General features: G+C 45.7%; 1 protein-coding gene across 2 annotated transcripts in view; it reads right to left on the bottom strand.

The window, feature by feature from the left end:
- PTK2B (protein tyrosine kinase 2 beta) overlaps window positions 1–14136 on the bottom strand; it is a 126101-nt gene that overhangs the window by 23585 nt on the left and 88380 nt on the right. For both annotated transcript variants that reach the window (XM_044224991.1, XM_044224992.1), the window contains exons 3-11: window positions 6241–6419; window positions 5631–5718; window positions 4382–4461; window positions 3213–3275; window positions 2948–3002; window positions 2357–2497; window positions 1872–1946; window positions 1193–1294; window positions 348–465 (exon numbers count right to left, since the gene is read on the bottom strand). In XM_044224991.1, coding sequence (XP_044080926.1) covers window positions 348–465; window positions 1193–1294; window positions 1872–1946; window positions 2357–2497; window positions 2948–3002; window positions 3213–3275; window positions 4382–4461; window positions 5631–5718; window positions 6241–6419 — 901 coding nt within the window. The remainder of the gene's footprint in view (window positions 1–347; window positions 466–1192; window positions 1295–1871; window positions 1947–2356; window positions 2498–2947; window positions 3003–3212; window positions 3276–4381; window positions 4462–5630; window positions 5719–6240; window positions 6420–14136) is intronic.

The following is a 14136-nucleotide window of genomic DNA, read 5'->3' as shown; positions in this document are numbered from 1 at the left end:
CCCACATGTTCCAACCTGGACCTCTGCTTCCTGATCCCATCCCCAAACAGACACATGTTAACAGGAAGGACCAGTTGTGTTCTAGCACTAGCTTTGCTCTTCCTGGGGCTACAAACACCACCACTCCAGAAGCCAGCTCCCCCAGCTGCCTTCAGCCAAGGCCTGCAGTGAAGGACCCAGGACAGGTCCCCAAGGAGTACCCAAGAAAGGCTGGGCAAGCACCTGGTCCCACTTCCAGAGCCTCTTCCTTTCCATCTTGGTCAATGGTTTCGCTTCTTCCGCTCAGCCTCTGGGGGCTTGTGCCACATCTGCCCATTGGGACCATGTGCCTTTGAATGGAAACTCACCTTTCTTGGGATGAATGATGAGAGAGCCTTTGTGCTCCCCCTGCAGCCGGCAGTAACCGTCCACCAGGTCAGCCATGTTCTCGGCCTCTGCCAGAGAGGAGGTTTTGATGGACAAGGACTGCAGAGAAGAGACCATCCAAGGATGAGACCCAAGAGCCTTGGCTAGAGTCTGCCCCACAAGACCTGAGAAGAAACTGCCTCAGAAGGGGCTGACATCGCCACCCATCCCCACCCCGGAATCCATCAGCTCCTGTCCTGGGGCTTGGCTTGCCTTCCCCCACGACCACCAGGGGGCGCACTTGTCATCCCTCCCCGCTGGTGACCCTAAACCCTAGGAAGGCCAGTTTCTGCTGGGACTTATTTTGGTCTCTGAGTGTATAGCACAATGCCTTGTACCTCATAGGTGCCCCATAGGTAAGAGCAGAAACTAGGAGAAGAGGCAGTGCTCAGGGGACAGACAGATAAAAGGGGATAGAGACAATCGGTTTGCTGTCTGAGTGCTATCTGATTCTTCCACCTACAAAAAGCTCACCCAGGTCCCCAGAGATCCTGTTACTGAGTCATCATTCACTTGTTCAAAGCTAGACCTCTCCTATGTACCTTGAATTAAGGGCACTTCACTCACCCTAAAAACAGCCCCCAACTTGTTTCTTGACATTTTTAAACAGCTTTGCTTCCTGATGCATTTCCCTCACAATTTTATTGTCAACCTGGTACCTTGTCTGAGAAAGAAATAGGTGCAGTTTTCTTAGCAAGATCCCCAAAGCCAGGCTGACCTAAGCAAGAAAGACTGTCCTTCGGTGGGCTGGCTGTTTCAGAGCTCCCAGGTGCCCAGAGATGCTCACCTGGGGGGCGCCTTCGATGCCTAGCTGCAAAACCGCCTGGCCCTCCTCCAGGGGCAGGCACCGAATGGACCTGATCTGCTTGAATTCGGCCAGGCAGGTGGGCTGTAAGAAAGGAGGGGGCCCTTCAGACATTCCCACTCCTGGGGTGGGGCCGTGAAGATTGGTCAGTCTGGGGTTGCAAGGAAGCACCGACAGCCTCTCCGTGGGATGAAAACAGAATCACAGACAGTGAAGACTGAAAGCATCGTCTGGTCTAAGCTCCTCACTTTGCAGAAGATAAGATGAGTCTAGGAATGGGGACTGGCCCGAAGTCATATACCACAATGGTGACAGAGCCAGGACCCGACCCAGGTCTTCTGACTCCCAGGGGAATGATTGCCCCATCTTGCCATTACAAGAGCAACAATTTTATCTAAGCCAGAAGTGCAGTGATAGTGTCCTTCTGTCTTCTCTCTCCACCCCAACCCCCCAGCCTCTGTGGAGGGGATCATCACAGGAAAGTAAAGAACCATCTGCTCCAGGCTCCAAAAACTCTCTCCACGGCTTCTCATACTAAGGGCCTCTCTGCTCTCAGCAAGGGGCAGGAGCAACTGAAACGCAGGGAAAGGTAGGAGGCAGCAGAGAGGGGAAGACTGCTTAGCCCGGGGCTGGGTGCAGCCTGCCCCCTGCCTCCCTCTACCTTGGCATCTTGACTCGTCAGCTGGCGGATGCCCTTAGGGCCGATGACTAGGTCCACAGTAATGTTCCATCCTTGCTGGAATAAAAGGAGAGAGAAGATTGCTGCTTCAGTTCTGTCTCCCTCCTATTTCAGAAATCTGCAAACCGCTCACTGAGTCAGACACAGGCCAATGTTTCCTGGGTCCTCCAGCTCCTTCAGTCTTAAAACCCTACCAACAGATTACCCTCCTCCCTGCCTACCCTGCCTACTCTGCCCACCTCCAAGATCTGTGGCCAAGATTTCCGCTCCCTGCCTCCGGCAAGTAGGTCAACATTGGTTGTGTTTGATGGTATGTTGGTGAGGCCCAGCTGCCTGAGGAGCTTGGCTTATGTGGGCTGCTACAAGCAAGCACACCCCTCCTTGCCCCCCATGTTGGCCTCATGGGTCCGTTCCCTGAAAGGCCTGGAATTCAGGTCAGGGAGAGAATAAAGAGGACGTGTCATTACAATGAGTTCACAGCGATAGGTCTCCTGGTCGATGTTGGCAAAGCCCGCAAGGGTGTTGAAGAACTTCATGATGCACTCCTCCTCCTTAAGCGAGGCGTACTGCTGGAATGTCTGCTGGATCATCTTCCGGAACTGCTTGGGCTGCGGGAGGGGGGCAGGGATGGCCGGTGATGAGCGGGCCCTGCTCGTCCAGGTTCTGATGCCTTCCCTGATCTCACCAAGAGCCTGTCTGCTGCTAGAGGATGGTCCTCAGGCCTTTGCCATGAGAGCGGCAGTGATCTATGACTAAGACACACACCTACTGTGTCAAGGGAGGATCACCATAGCCCTGGCAGGGAAGCATGGGAAGTAGATCCCCAGGCCACAAAGCTAATTGGCCTCTGATGTGGAAACAGAGCCTGGTTTCCTAATGGCCAGCCACAGAAAGGACCCACTAGGTGCTTTTAGTGGCCCTATGCCCAGATGGTCCAAGACAGCCCAGATACCCTGGCTTTCCCAAGTACCCCCAGTCCGGTGCCATTAGTTAGCTCCAGTTCTGGAGGCCAACAAAAAGGGGGTTGCTCTGGGCCCCTTTTCCAGTGGTTGCCTCACCTTTAAGTTCTCCTGCATCTGCTTTGGGAAAAACAGGTCCAGCCCCACTTCTTTCCTGAAAGAAGGAGGGAAAAGGTGACATCTGACTCCCCCTCACCCCCAACTCAGGACTTTAGTCCAATCAGGAAGAGGCAAGATGGCTTGAAGACCAGGGACATGGGTCCTGCTTGGTCTGGTCTGGGGATGAACAAGGTAGGGAGTGAATAGGAAAAGCAGGGCAGCAAGGAAGGAAGACAAGAGAGGCAAGGGCCAGTGTCATACTTACTCCAAGAGCTCGAAGTTGGACTTTTTGTCAAGTGCATTGTGCGGCATGTCCTTGAAGAACCGCCTGGAGAGAGAGAAGTCATAAATAGGTTGATGGCTGGAGTACAAGGCCATCCAATGCCACACATTGGTCTAGAAGCTCTCTTTCCCCTGCCAAATGTGGTAAGCAATGGGAAGGAGAATATTATGAGAATAAAAAAAATGTTATTTACTAAATCATGAAGAAAAGGAAAACCCACAAATTTCATTCCTAAGAAGGGCTCCTGCCTTATGTTTTGGGAGACCCAGCTCTGGGACTGCCCAGTTTTGGGGCAGAGGAGGAAGATGGCAGTTCTATCTGTGTCCTCTAAAAATAAATGACCCACGGCAGCCAACACTGATTGTTGGAATGTCTAGCATTCAGTGGCTCGGGTATATGGGTATATGGCCCAATTCAGTGGTCCTCAACCAGGAGCAATTTGACACCTCCCTCTCCAGCCTGAAAGCCTTCAGCAATGTCTGGAAATCTTTGGTTGTCACATCTGGTTAGGAGGAGGATGGTCCCACCAGCATCTAGTGTGTAGAGGCCAGGAATGCTGTTAAATATACTATAATTCACAGGATGGCCCCTCAACCAAAGAATTATCCAGCCCCAAGTGTCCCTAGTGCTAAGATGGAGAAATCCTACAAACTTTAAACAAGGAGAGAAATATTTGGCACCTATTTCATTCTGTATTATAAGCAACCGTGGACACACCTGTCACTTCCTGGACCAGACCCAGAAGTCTGAGGGCACCTCTGCATGGCTTGCTAATTCTATACATATTTATCAGTGCTTACTGCCACTGAGGTCATAGCAGTGAACAACACAGATGGAAACCCAACATTAGAATATCTCCCAGGACCTTGCCTAGTGCTCAAAGAAACATTTACTGAATCACTGGAATGGCAGATAGATGGAAGAAACAGGCAGCCTGGAGGCAAGGGCAGTGGCAGCCAAAGGAAGCAGGGGACCCTGACCAGAGATGGGACTGGCCCTTCTATTCTAAGGACAAGACAGTGAGCACTTTACCCTATGTCAGCCACCATTTGTCACCCCACCCCCATGTACCCACTCTTGTTTCCCAAACTGGATGCAAGACAAAGATGGCCAAGAACTCCAGTCCCTGGGGGATCCTTGAGGCCACATACCTGAGCTCCAGACAGCCTAGCTGCAGGGCCATGCCCTCGCTGACCTTGCTGGCATAGCGTTGCATGTAGTCATTCCGTAGCTGGTGAGGGGAAAGGCCAAGGTTGAGAGTCATGCTCTCCTCCCCTGTTTCCCTGAACAGAGGCCCCAGGAGATGGTGGGGGCTTTGAATACAATCCTGCAGTCCCAAGTTGTCACTCTCTCGCTCACATCCCCCCCCACCATGCACAAATGTGTAGTCTCTGCATCCCTCCAGAGCCCTCCAGAATCATGCCCCCACAGGCCAAGGCCTTCTGATTTTTGAAAGCATTTCCAGACACATGCTCTCATGACTTTATGAGGCTGGAGTTCAACTTCTCCTCTCCACTCTTAACTTTAGAGATAAAGAAACTGGGATTCAGGCATGAGCCAATCATTTATTCCACGACTTGTTGGTAAATAGTGACAGATGTCATCCACTCTACAATCAGGGTGTGACTTTGTGTCCAGCAAACCAGGGACCAGATAGACGACGGTGGCAGCAGGCTCACACATCCTCAGTGCTCACTGTGACCCGTCCTGTGCTAGGCACGCTACCTGCATTATTACAGGCAGTGGCATGTTACAGCAGCTCCAAACAGCCCATGAAAGCCAGGTATTAAAGCTTCTGAAGTTTTGCAAGCTGTATGATCATACCGGTAGCTTCAAAATGCCACCCATGGTGGGGCGATATTTATACCATGGAAATTGGCACGTGCTATAAATCAGAGATTCTTTTCTGCAAAGAGATGGTTCACTAGCACCCTGCTAATGATACCATTTGGCCCTCCCCACAACCCTATAAAGTAAAGGTTATTCTTATCACCTCCATTTTCTAGAAAAGGAAACAGCTTCAGGCAGGTAAGTTAAACCCTGGGAGGATCCTGGGTTAGTAGATGGCAGAACTGGCCTAGAAACCAGGTGTGCGAGAGTCTGTGTGCTAAGACTACCCCTTCTCTTTGGACCTACACTATCTGCTCACCACCAGGTCTCCTGGGCAGTAAATAGCGACCAGCAAAGTCCAAAAGGAGCTGTGCACATGGGGAGGGGTGAGCCAGCCCTCAAGGAGCCATGAGAGAACTAGGGTTGGAACTGCTGACCAGGGACCAAGGCATGTATGTCTCCATGAGAAGTTTCCTAGACTGGGACCTCCCAAATCTGTGCTTTGTTCTTCTATCTCCTGAAGAGATGATGAGATAGGACCCTGGGAACAAAAAGATAAAATACTTCTACCTGTTGGTAAAAATAAAGTAGCGTTGTCCTGTCTTCTTTTAGGCTTTCCATGAAGTCCTCTGGCAAGTAGCGGATTTGTAGGTCATACCTGGGACAGGAAGTTCAGACTCTCTGGTTGACACAGGGAAGCTGGTCATGTATGGGTCTGCCCATGAGGCTGATGGCCACCCATTCAGGACTTGCTTCTTCTTTCCCTCCTCTGTGGTTGGGTGGAGGAGCGTGGAGGACCATGGAGCCCAGCAGGTGGTAGTCAACGCTAGTCCTGACTCTCCAACTCTTCCTCCTCGTGGCAATTATTTTCCTTAGGTTTGCAGATCAGCACTTGACCTGGTTCTCTATCCTCCCTGCCCTACTGCTCCTCCTTCTCCATAGTTCCAAGAGCATCCTGCCTGGGGTTGTTCCTGATATCTGCCCGGTAAGTGCTATGAGCCTATGTTAGGCTTTGGCCAATACATGCATTGGAGGCTGCAAGAGGACTAGGCCTAAAATGCCACTCAGATTTTCTAGAAGATTCTTAGAGGTTGGGAAGTGCTCTGAGGAAGGACTTCCCAGGGCCTCCCCACTCCGTACTCCTCTCTCCCCATTTGAGAACCCAGGGCTCTTCTCCTACCTCCATTCGGCTTCCACGTGCAGACACTCGTACTTGTCCTGCACCTCCCCCACTGTCATCTGCGGGTGCAGCCAGTGGATCTCATCTGACTTCATGTGCTTTAGCCTTAGCCCATAGCACTCAGCCAGCTGGATGTTGGGCCCGATCCGTCCGCTCATCAGGATGGAGGCGATGACATCCTGGGGAGGAGAACAGAGAGACATGATTCAGGGATGCCCCCTGCTAGGTTCCCACAGTCCTCATGCAGTCCCCAGAAGAATGATTCTCTAGGGTGGGAGAGAATGCAGCTGAGGCAAAGAGCACAGACTCTGTGCTTCTGCAGCCCACTCCAACCAAACTGATGATTAATTAATGAGTATCTGCCATGTAAAATCGCCCTCAGAATGGCTTCCGATTTAGCCAGCATAATTGAGGGTCTGTGGTAGGTACTCCAGACCTCTTGCGTACATTATTGTTTCATGAAATCCCATACAACACAGGTAAGTAGGTGTTACATCTCCATTTGGCTGATGATCAAACCAATGTGGGTTACACAGCTCATGGAATTAACCTGGGGTTTTGAACCCAGGGCCAGTGGACTCTGAGGATTTCTACCAAGCCAGGCTGCTTCATGGGGTGCTGGGGCTGGGCAAGCCAGAACATGAGACTCCCATTAATGGATTAAGTGGCCCAGTTTACACATAAGAAGCATGGCCACAGGAAACAGAGTGTTGGGAAGAAATTGGGAAGCCTACTATTCTTGCTTTCCTGTTGGTAGAAGTCAGCCTGCCCATAGCCTGAGGCCATCATTTCCTGGCCTCAACACAGAGCTGGATCAAGAAGAGGCCCACTGGGCAGCCGCCTAGAAGCCCATCTATAAGGTCCCGCCTCATTCTGAAATCACATTAGTTTCAGTTTAATTCAGGTTTCTCGTATGGTTGCACATGTAACTGGTGAATTGAGCCCATTCCCAATGGAGCAGAAAGTACCATCAAAGGCAGATTTTTAAAAAAACTCTTCGAATTTTCACTAATAAAATGTTAAACTCATATTTAAATCTTACTGTTTTGAAGGAATGCCAAATTATTAGTCTGCTTGGGCACCCACATGCCTTGGTCCTGCCAGCCCTCTTCAACTTTATGCAGTGGTAAAGCTAAATGACCCCAAGCTAAAAGATCCCTTCCCCATTAGGGAAACAAATGACCATCAGAGCAGTCAGCTCTTACTCTGTGGGATAGATAAGGAAACTGAGTCACAGAAAGCACATGGTAACAGTTGTTACAAGTCAGTGCAGGAATCAGAACTGTGGTCTTGGGATGGGGAAGAAGGCTGTGATCAATGGGACCTATAGCAAGAGAGACACAGGCAAAGAGCTCACAGATGGGAAGCTGACCATTTTGTCATTATTTCCACCCGTTTCTCCTGCCATTCACCCTCTGTACTGCTCTGTCCACTCATACGGTTATATTATCCAGAGCCCCTATGTCATTCCCGAGCCCCACCTGGAGTCCCAACCTCTGGTGTTTTTAAATGTAGAGCCTTCCCTGCCCCACATGAAACTTACTGGCCTATGTCTAATTTCTCCAGGACTGGGAACCCCTGCAATTATTGGAAATTTTAAGTACACTGAAGTTGAAAGAAGAGTATAATAAATCTCAATGTACACAACACCCAGCTTCAACAATTATCAACATTCAACCATTCTTGCTTCATCTATTCCGCTTCTGACACCCAACCGCCACTCAACTATTACCACTTTTTACAGTTCTTTTAAGGTAAAATTTATGGACATTAAAATGCTCACATGTCAATTATACAGTTTGTGTGTAATCCACATGCCGGTAATTAAGATACAGACCTTTCCAAGACACCGAGAAAGTTCCCTCTTATGCCTTCTCAGTCACTCTCATGCCCATGCCCACCCCAATTCCAGGCAACCAATTTTCCTCCAGGTTTTGCCTATTCTAGAACTTCATATGATGGAAACATTTAGTATATATAATTCATTCCCCTGTTTCTAGATACCGGGGCTATTTCTTATTTTTTGCTACTGTGAATGAAAGTGCTATGAACATTATTGTACAGGTTTTTTGGAGTACGTTCGCTGTCATCTCCTCTGGATAAATACCTAGAAGTATAAATTACTGTGTCAAAGGTAGATGTATGTTTAACATTCTAAGAAGCTGCTACGATCATTCTGTTCAATATTTCTACTGGATATATGAGATGTTCATTACACAAAATCCTCACCAACATTTGGTGTTGGATGTCTTTTTAATATTAGTCACCTTGATGGTTATGTATGGTATCTCATTGTTCTTTTAATTTGCATCTCCCTGATGACTAATGATATTGAACACGTTTTCATCAGGCCATTCATGTATCTTCTTTTGTGAAGTGTTTGTTCCAAACCTTTGTCCATTTTTCTGTGTTGTCTTTTTATTATTGAGTTGTAGGTGATTCTTATAGAGTCTACATCAAAGTACTTTGTATGTGTTTCATAAATATTTTTTCCAGGTCTGTACTGTGCCTATTATTAACTTCCTTGTCACTTTCTTTTGGCAAAGTCTTATCAAAATTTTCTTCAATGGTCAGTGCTTTCTGCATATTGTTTAAGAAATCTTTGCTTGCCTCTAATTCATGAAGCTATTCTCCTATTTTCTTTTATGAACTTTATAGTTTTCACTTTTCCTTTTAGGTCTGTGATCCATCTTGAATTAATTTTTATATGTGGTGTGAGGTAGGGGTCAACATTTATTTTTTTCTTAAAGATCTATGATTGTTCAGCAGTGGTTGTTGACTTTCATTTTCCAATCAAATTGTTTTGCTGCCTTTGTCAAAACCAGTTGGCCATATAAGTTTAGATTTATTTCTAGACCCTCACTCCTGATCTACTAATATTTGTTTTTACTCTGCCACTACCAGACTGCCTGCATTACTGTAGCTTTAGAGGATATCTTAAAGTCAAATAGCATAAAACTTTTACAATCTCCTCTACCAGATAATTGTGCTATTCTGGGTCTCTGCACTTCCATATACATTTTTGAATCAGTTTGTCACTTTCTATTTAAAATGCCTGCTGAGGGGTGCTTGGGTGGCTCAAAAGCCTCTGCTTCCGGCTCAGGTCATGATCCCAGGGTTCTGGGATCGAGCCCCACATTGGGCTCTCTGCTCAGCAGGGAGCCTGCTTCCCCCTTCTCTCTCTGCCTGCCTCTCTGTCTACTAGTGAGCTCTCTTTGTCAAATAAATAAATAAATTAAATATTTAAAAAAAATAAAATAAAATGCCTGCTGAATCATGATTGAGATTGTGTTAAATCTATAGCTTAACGGGGAAGAATTGACATCTTAGAGTGGAGTCTTCCAAACCACAAACATATACCTCTCCACTTAATTCTACTCTTCTTTAATTTTTCTCAGCAGCGTTTTGCACTTTTCAGTGTATAGTTTTGCAGGTCTTTTGTTACATTTATTTCTAAATAGTTTGTGTATTTTGATATTTCTGAAAATTTTAAAAATTAAAATTAATTTTCTATTTCAGGGTTCACTCCTTTGGTGGCTCCCTCTTCTCCAGGAATTTCCTACATCTTCTGGTTGCTCAGTCAGCCCTAAATTATATCCTCTGATGCCTCAAGCCCATAAGGATGAAGCTTTCTGCCCTCCCAACCCTCCCAAACTGGAAAGTGCCCTCAGGCAAAAAGCCAGACATTCTGCTCTCAAGAGCAGTCTTCCCTCTAGTCTCAGCTGGTTATGGTCACTCTTCAGGGCTTTCAAGATCATTTCCTTGTTATTTTGTCCAGATTTCATCATTGTCATCTTCAGGAAGATCAGTCCAGTCAAGTGCTTCCACCATTTTTGAAGTATCCGTACAAAATAGTGAATAAATGAATACCATAAAATAAATGAACTTAAAAAATCAAATGAATGAATAAATCTGTATTTTCTGCAAACAAAAGGGAGTTAGGAGGCAGAGAGCTCCGTTTAGACCTCCACTGGTGATTCTGGTGCTTTTGTAAAGACAAAGAAAGCTTTAAAGAACAAAACCCTGATGTCTTCTTCTACTTTTTGTCTCTTTTACTTTTTCCTCCTCTTGGAACACATGGTATGACCAAGGCCAAAGTCAAGAGGCAGAGGGGCTGGCAGTGGCTGCAAAGCCAGGAACAGAGTAAAGGAGGAGGTGGAGCCAGGGGTAGAGATGCTGGTGCGGTGAAGATCATGTTTACCTATAGGGGGATCCAGCAGAAGAGTAAATATATTAAAGATAATGGGAAACGGACTTCTTAATGATGGAGAAAGTACTTCAAATATGGAGAGGAGAAGGCTAAAGTGGACCATTTCATTTGGAATTGAAAGAATTGGTGAGGACTCATGGTTTTAGAGGGCTGGAGATAGAGAGCACGTGAGCATGCACCATTCAGAGTCTTATGTGTACTGAAAGGGCTTGAAGTCAATGACACCCAGATGGTCATTTGCAGACCAAACTTTGAGTCTTAGTTTCCAAATACCCTTCTCCACTACAATGACAGTGAGGGTGTGGGGGCTCTTGGGAGCTCTGTTGGTTAAGCATCTGACTCTGTATCTTGCCTCAGGTCATGATCTCAGGGTCTTGAGCTGGAACCAAGTGTCAAGCTCTGCACTCGGGGGGGGGGGTGTGTGCTCCTCCCCTCTGTGTGCATTTTCTCCTTCCCTCTCTCTCAAATAAATTAATAAATGTTTAAAAAAAATAAAAAGAAGATCCAGGTATCCTTGGAGAAATGGCTGATTCCAGGGCTGAGGCAAAGAAAGTACAAAATAAGCCTGGAATATCTTTTTGTCCTAGAAAAAAGGGAAGTATTTAGAGAACGTTGGGATATTTAATAAGGAAAAACAGTATTAACTTAAAGGGGTTGGCATAGGACAGATCTGGGACACCTAAGTATAAAAATATCTAATGATAGGAATACAAAGGAAACAAACTGAGGACTGTTGGAGGGGAATGGGGTAACTGGGTGATGGATATTAAGGAGGGCATGTGATGTCATGAACACCAGGTGTTATGTAAGATTGACGAATCACTGAACTCTACCTCTGAAACTAATAGTACACTATATGTTAATTAATTGAATTTAAATAAAGAACAGTTAAAAAAAACTAAAACCAAAAATTATAATATAATATAATGATAAGAATGGATTACATCCCACTGAATAAAACAGAATCTGAGACAGACAAATAAATAAATGAGGCAGAAGGGACTATTCTTCATTAAAGTAGAATGCCAACTACTAAAAATGTAGTAGAAGAAAGGATGGAAATGGGAAATCACCATTTGGCAACAAACAGTGTTGGTTGGTTTAGGCATGATTCATTAATGGATGACAGAGCTGGAGGGTGGAGGTCTGATGATGAATAGGATACTGACATAGTCTCAGTGTATCTTCCCTTAGACTCTAGTCATACACACACACACACATATACCTGGAAGATGCAAATGACCAGGTTATCAAGGTTAACATCATCGGTAGGACAGGTAAACAAAGCATGCCTCCCACCCTGATGCACCAAGAAGAGTGCAGAATCATTTCTGAGATTCCTGCCAAGGGTTCCTGGCCAAGTCTAGTTATACGACCCGAGGTGAGGGGTCTTCCCGTCTTCCCAGAGACCTCTAGAATAAAAGGTCTGTATTCTTTTTTTTTTTTTTTTCTGGTAACTGTTACCTTTTTTTTCCTGAGGTGTAATTGACATAACACTATATTAGTTTCAGGCATATAGATGATTCAGTATTTGTTCACACTGCAAATGATCACCACAAAAGTGGTGTTACTACATAAAGTTACCACAATATCACACATCATCAAAATTTTTTTTTCTAGAGATCAGAATTTTTAAGATTTAATCTCTTAGTGACTTTCAAACATACAATACTATATTATGGACTATAATCATCATGCTGTATCTTATATCCTATGACTTATCTATTTTATAGCTGGAAGTTTGTACCTTTTGACCCCCTTCACCCATTCTGCCCACTCCCCACTGCATCTCCCCTCTGGCAACCATCAGTCCGTTCTCTGTATCTATAAGCTTGACCTTTTGTTTTGGTTTGGTTTGTTAGATTTGTTAGATTCTAAATATGAGAGAAACCATATAGTATTTGTCTTTCTCTGACTTATTTCACTCAACCCAATAAACTCCAGGTCCATCCAGGTCATTGCAAATGGCAAGATTTCATTTTTTACAGCTAAGTAATATTCCATTGTATATATATACCACAATATTCTTCATCCATTCATCTATGGACAGACACTTGGGTTGCTTCCCTATCTTGACTATTGTAAATCATGCTGCCATGAACATGGGGATGAATATATCTTTTTGAGTTAGTGTTTTCATTTCCTTCTGATAAATGCCCAGGAGTGGAATTGCTGGATCATAGGGTAGTGTAGTTCTATTTTTAACTTTCTGAGGAAGCTCCATATTGTCTTCTCCAGAATGGCAGCACCGGCTTGCATTCCTGTCAATAGTGCTACGGAGGGCAGGAGGTGGGGGGGTCCCCTTTGTTCCATCCTCTTGAAAAGTCCTGCCATCTTCCAGACCGAGGAACTCTTTGACACTGGAGGAGACCACAGAGACGTGACGACTAAATGCAGTGTGTGCTTCTAGGCTAGGTAGGAAAAATGGACACTGGGAGGACAGGTGGTGAAATCTGAACGGATATTCTGGTGCAAAGGCAAGTATTGCAGCGGTCTTGGCTTTCTCCTTTGGATGGCTGCAGGCTAGTTCTGTGGGAGAGTGTCCTTGTGGGGAAACAAATACTGGATATTTGGGGTAGGTAGTAGTGTTGCTGCAACTTGCTTTCAAATAAATCAGAAAAAGAAAAACGACAATGGACATGTGTGTGTCAGAAAAGTCAGAGCTACTAAATAAGGCATGTGGTAGATCTGAACTGAGAGAGGACTTCCTTCTTTGTGACTCCAAACTTTTTTTTTTCCAATTTATTTATTTTCAGAAAAACAGTATTCATTATTTTTTCACCACACCCAGTGCTCCATGCAAGCTGTGCCCTCTATAATACCCACCACCTGGTACCCCAACCTCCCACCCCCCCGCCACTTCAAACCCCTCAGATTGTTTTTCAGAGTCCATAGTCTCTCATGGTTCATCTCCCCTTCCAATTTACCCAAAAGCACATACCCTCCCCAATGTCCATAACCCTACCCCCTTCTCCCAACCCCCCTCCCTCCAGCAACCCACAGTTTGTTTCGTGAGATTAAGAGTCACTTATGGTTTGTCTCCCTCCCTATCCCATCTTGTTTCATGGATTCTTCTCCTACCCACTTAAGCCCCCATGTTGCATCACCACTTCCTCATATCAGGGAGATCATATGATATTTGTCTTTCTCCGCTTGACTTATTTCGCTAAGCATGATACGCTCTAGTTCCATCCATGTTGTCGCAAATGGCAAGATTTCGTTTCTTTTGATGGCTGCATAGTATTCCATTGTGTATATATACCACATCTTCTTGATCCATTCATCTGTTGATGGACATCTAGGTTCTTTCCATAGTTTGGCTATTGTGGACATTGCTGCTATAAACATTCGGGTGCACGTGCCCCTTTGGATCACTACGTTTGTATCTTTAGGGTAAATTCCCAGTAGTGCAATTGCTGGGTCATAGGGCAGTTCTATTTTCAACATTTTGAGGAACCTCCATGCTGTTTTCCAGAGTGGTTGCACCAGCTTGCATTCCCACCAACAGTGTAGGAGGGTTCCCCTTTCTCCGGATCCTCGCCAGCATCTGTCATTTCCTGACTTGTTGATTTTAGCCATTCTGACTGGTGTGAGGTGATATCTCATTGTGGTTTTGATTTGTATTTCCCTTCATAGATTTTGGACACTAGTCCTTTATCTGATATGTCGTTTGCAAATATCTTCTC

Source organism: Neovison vison, chromosome 11 (genome assembly GCF_020171115.1).
Source record: "Neovison vison isolate M4711 chromosome 11, ASM_NN_V1, whole genome shotgun sequence".
Lineage (NCBI taxonomy): Eukaryota > Metazoa > Chordata > Mammalia > Carnivora > Mustelidae > Neogale > Neogale vison.
This window is presented reverse-complemented; position numbering and strand designations above follow the sequence as displayed.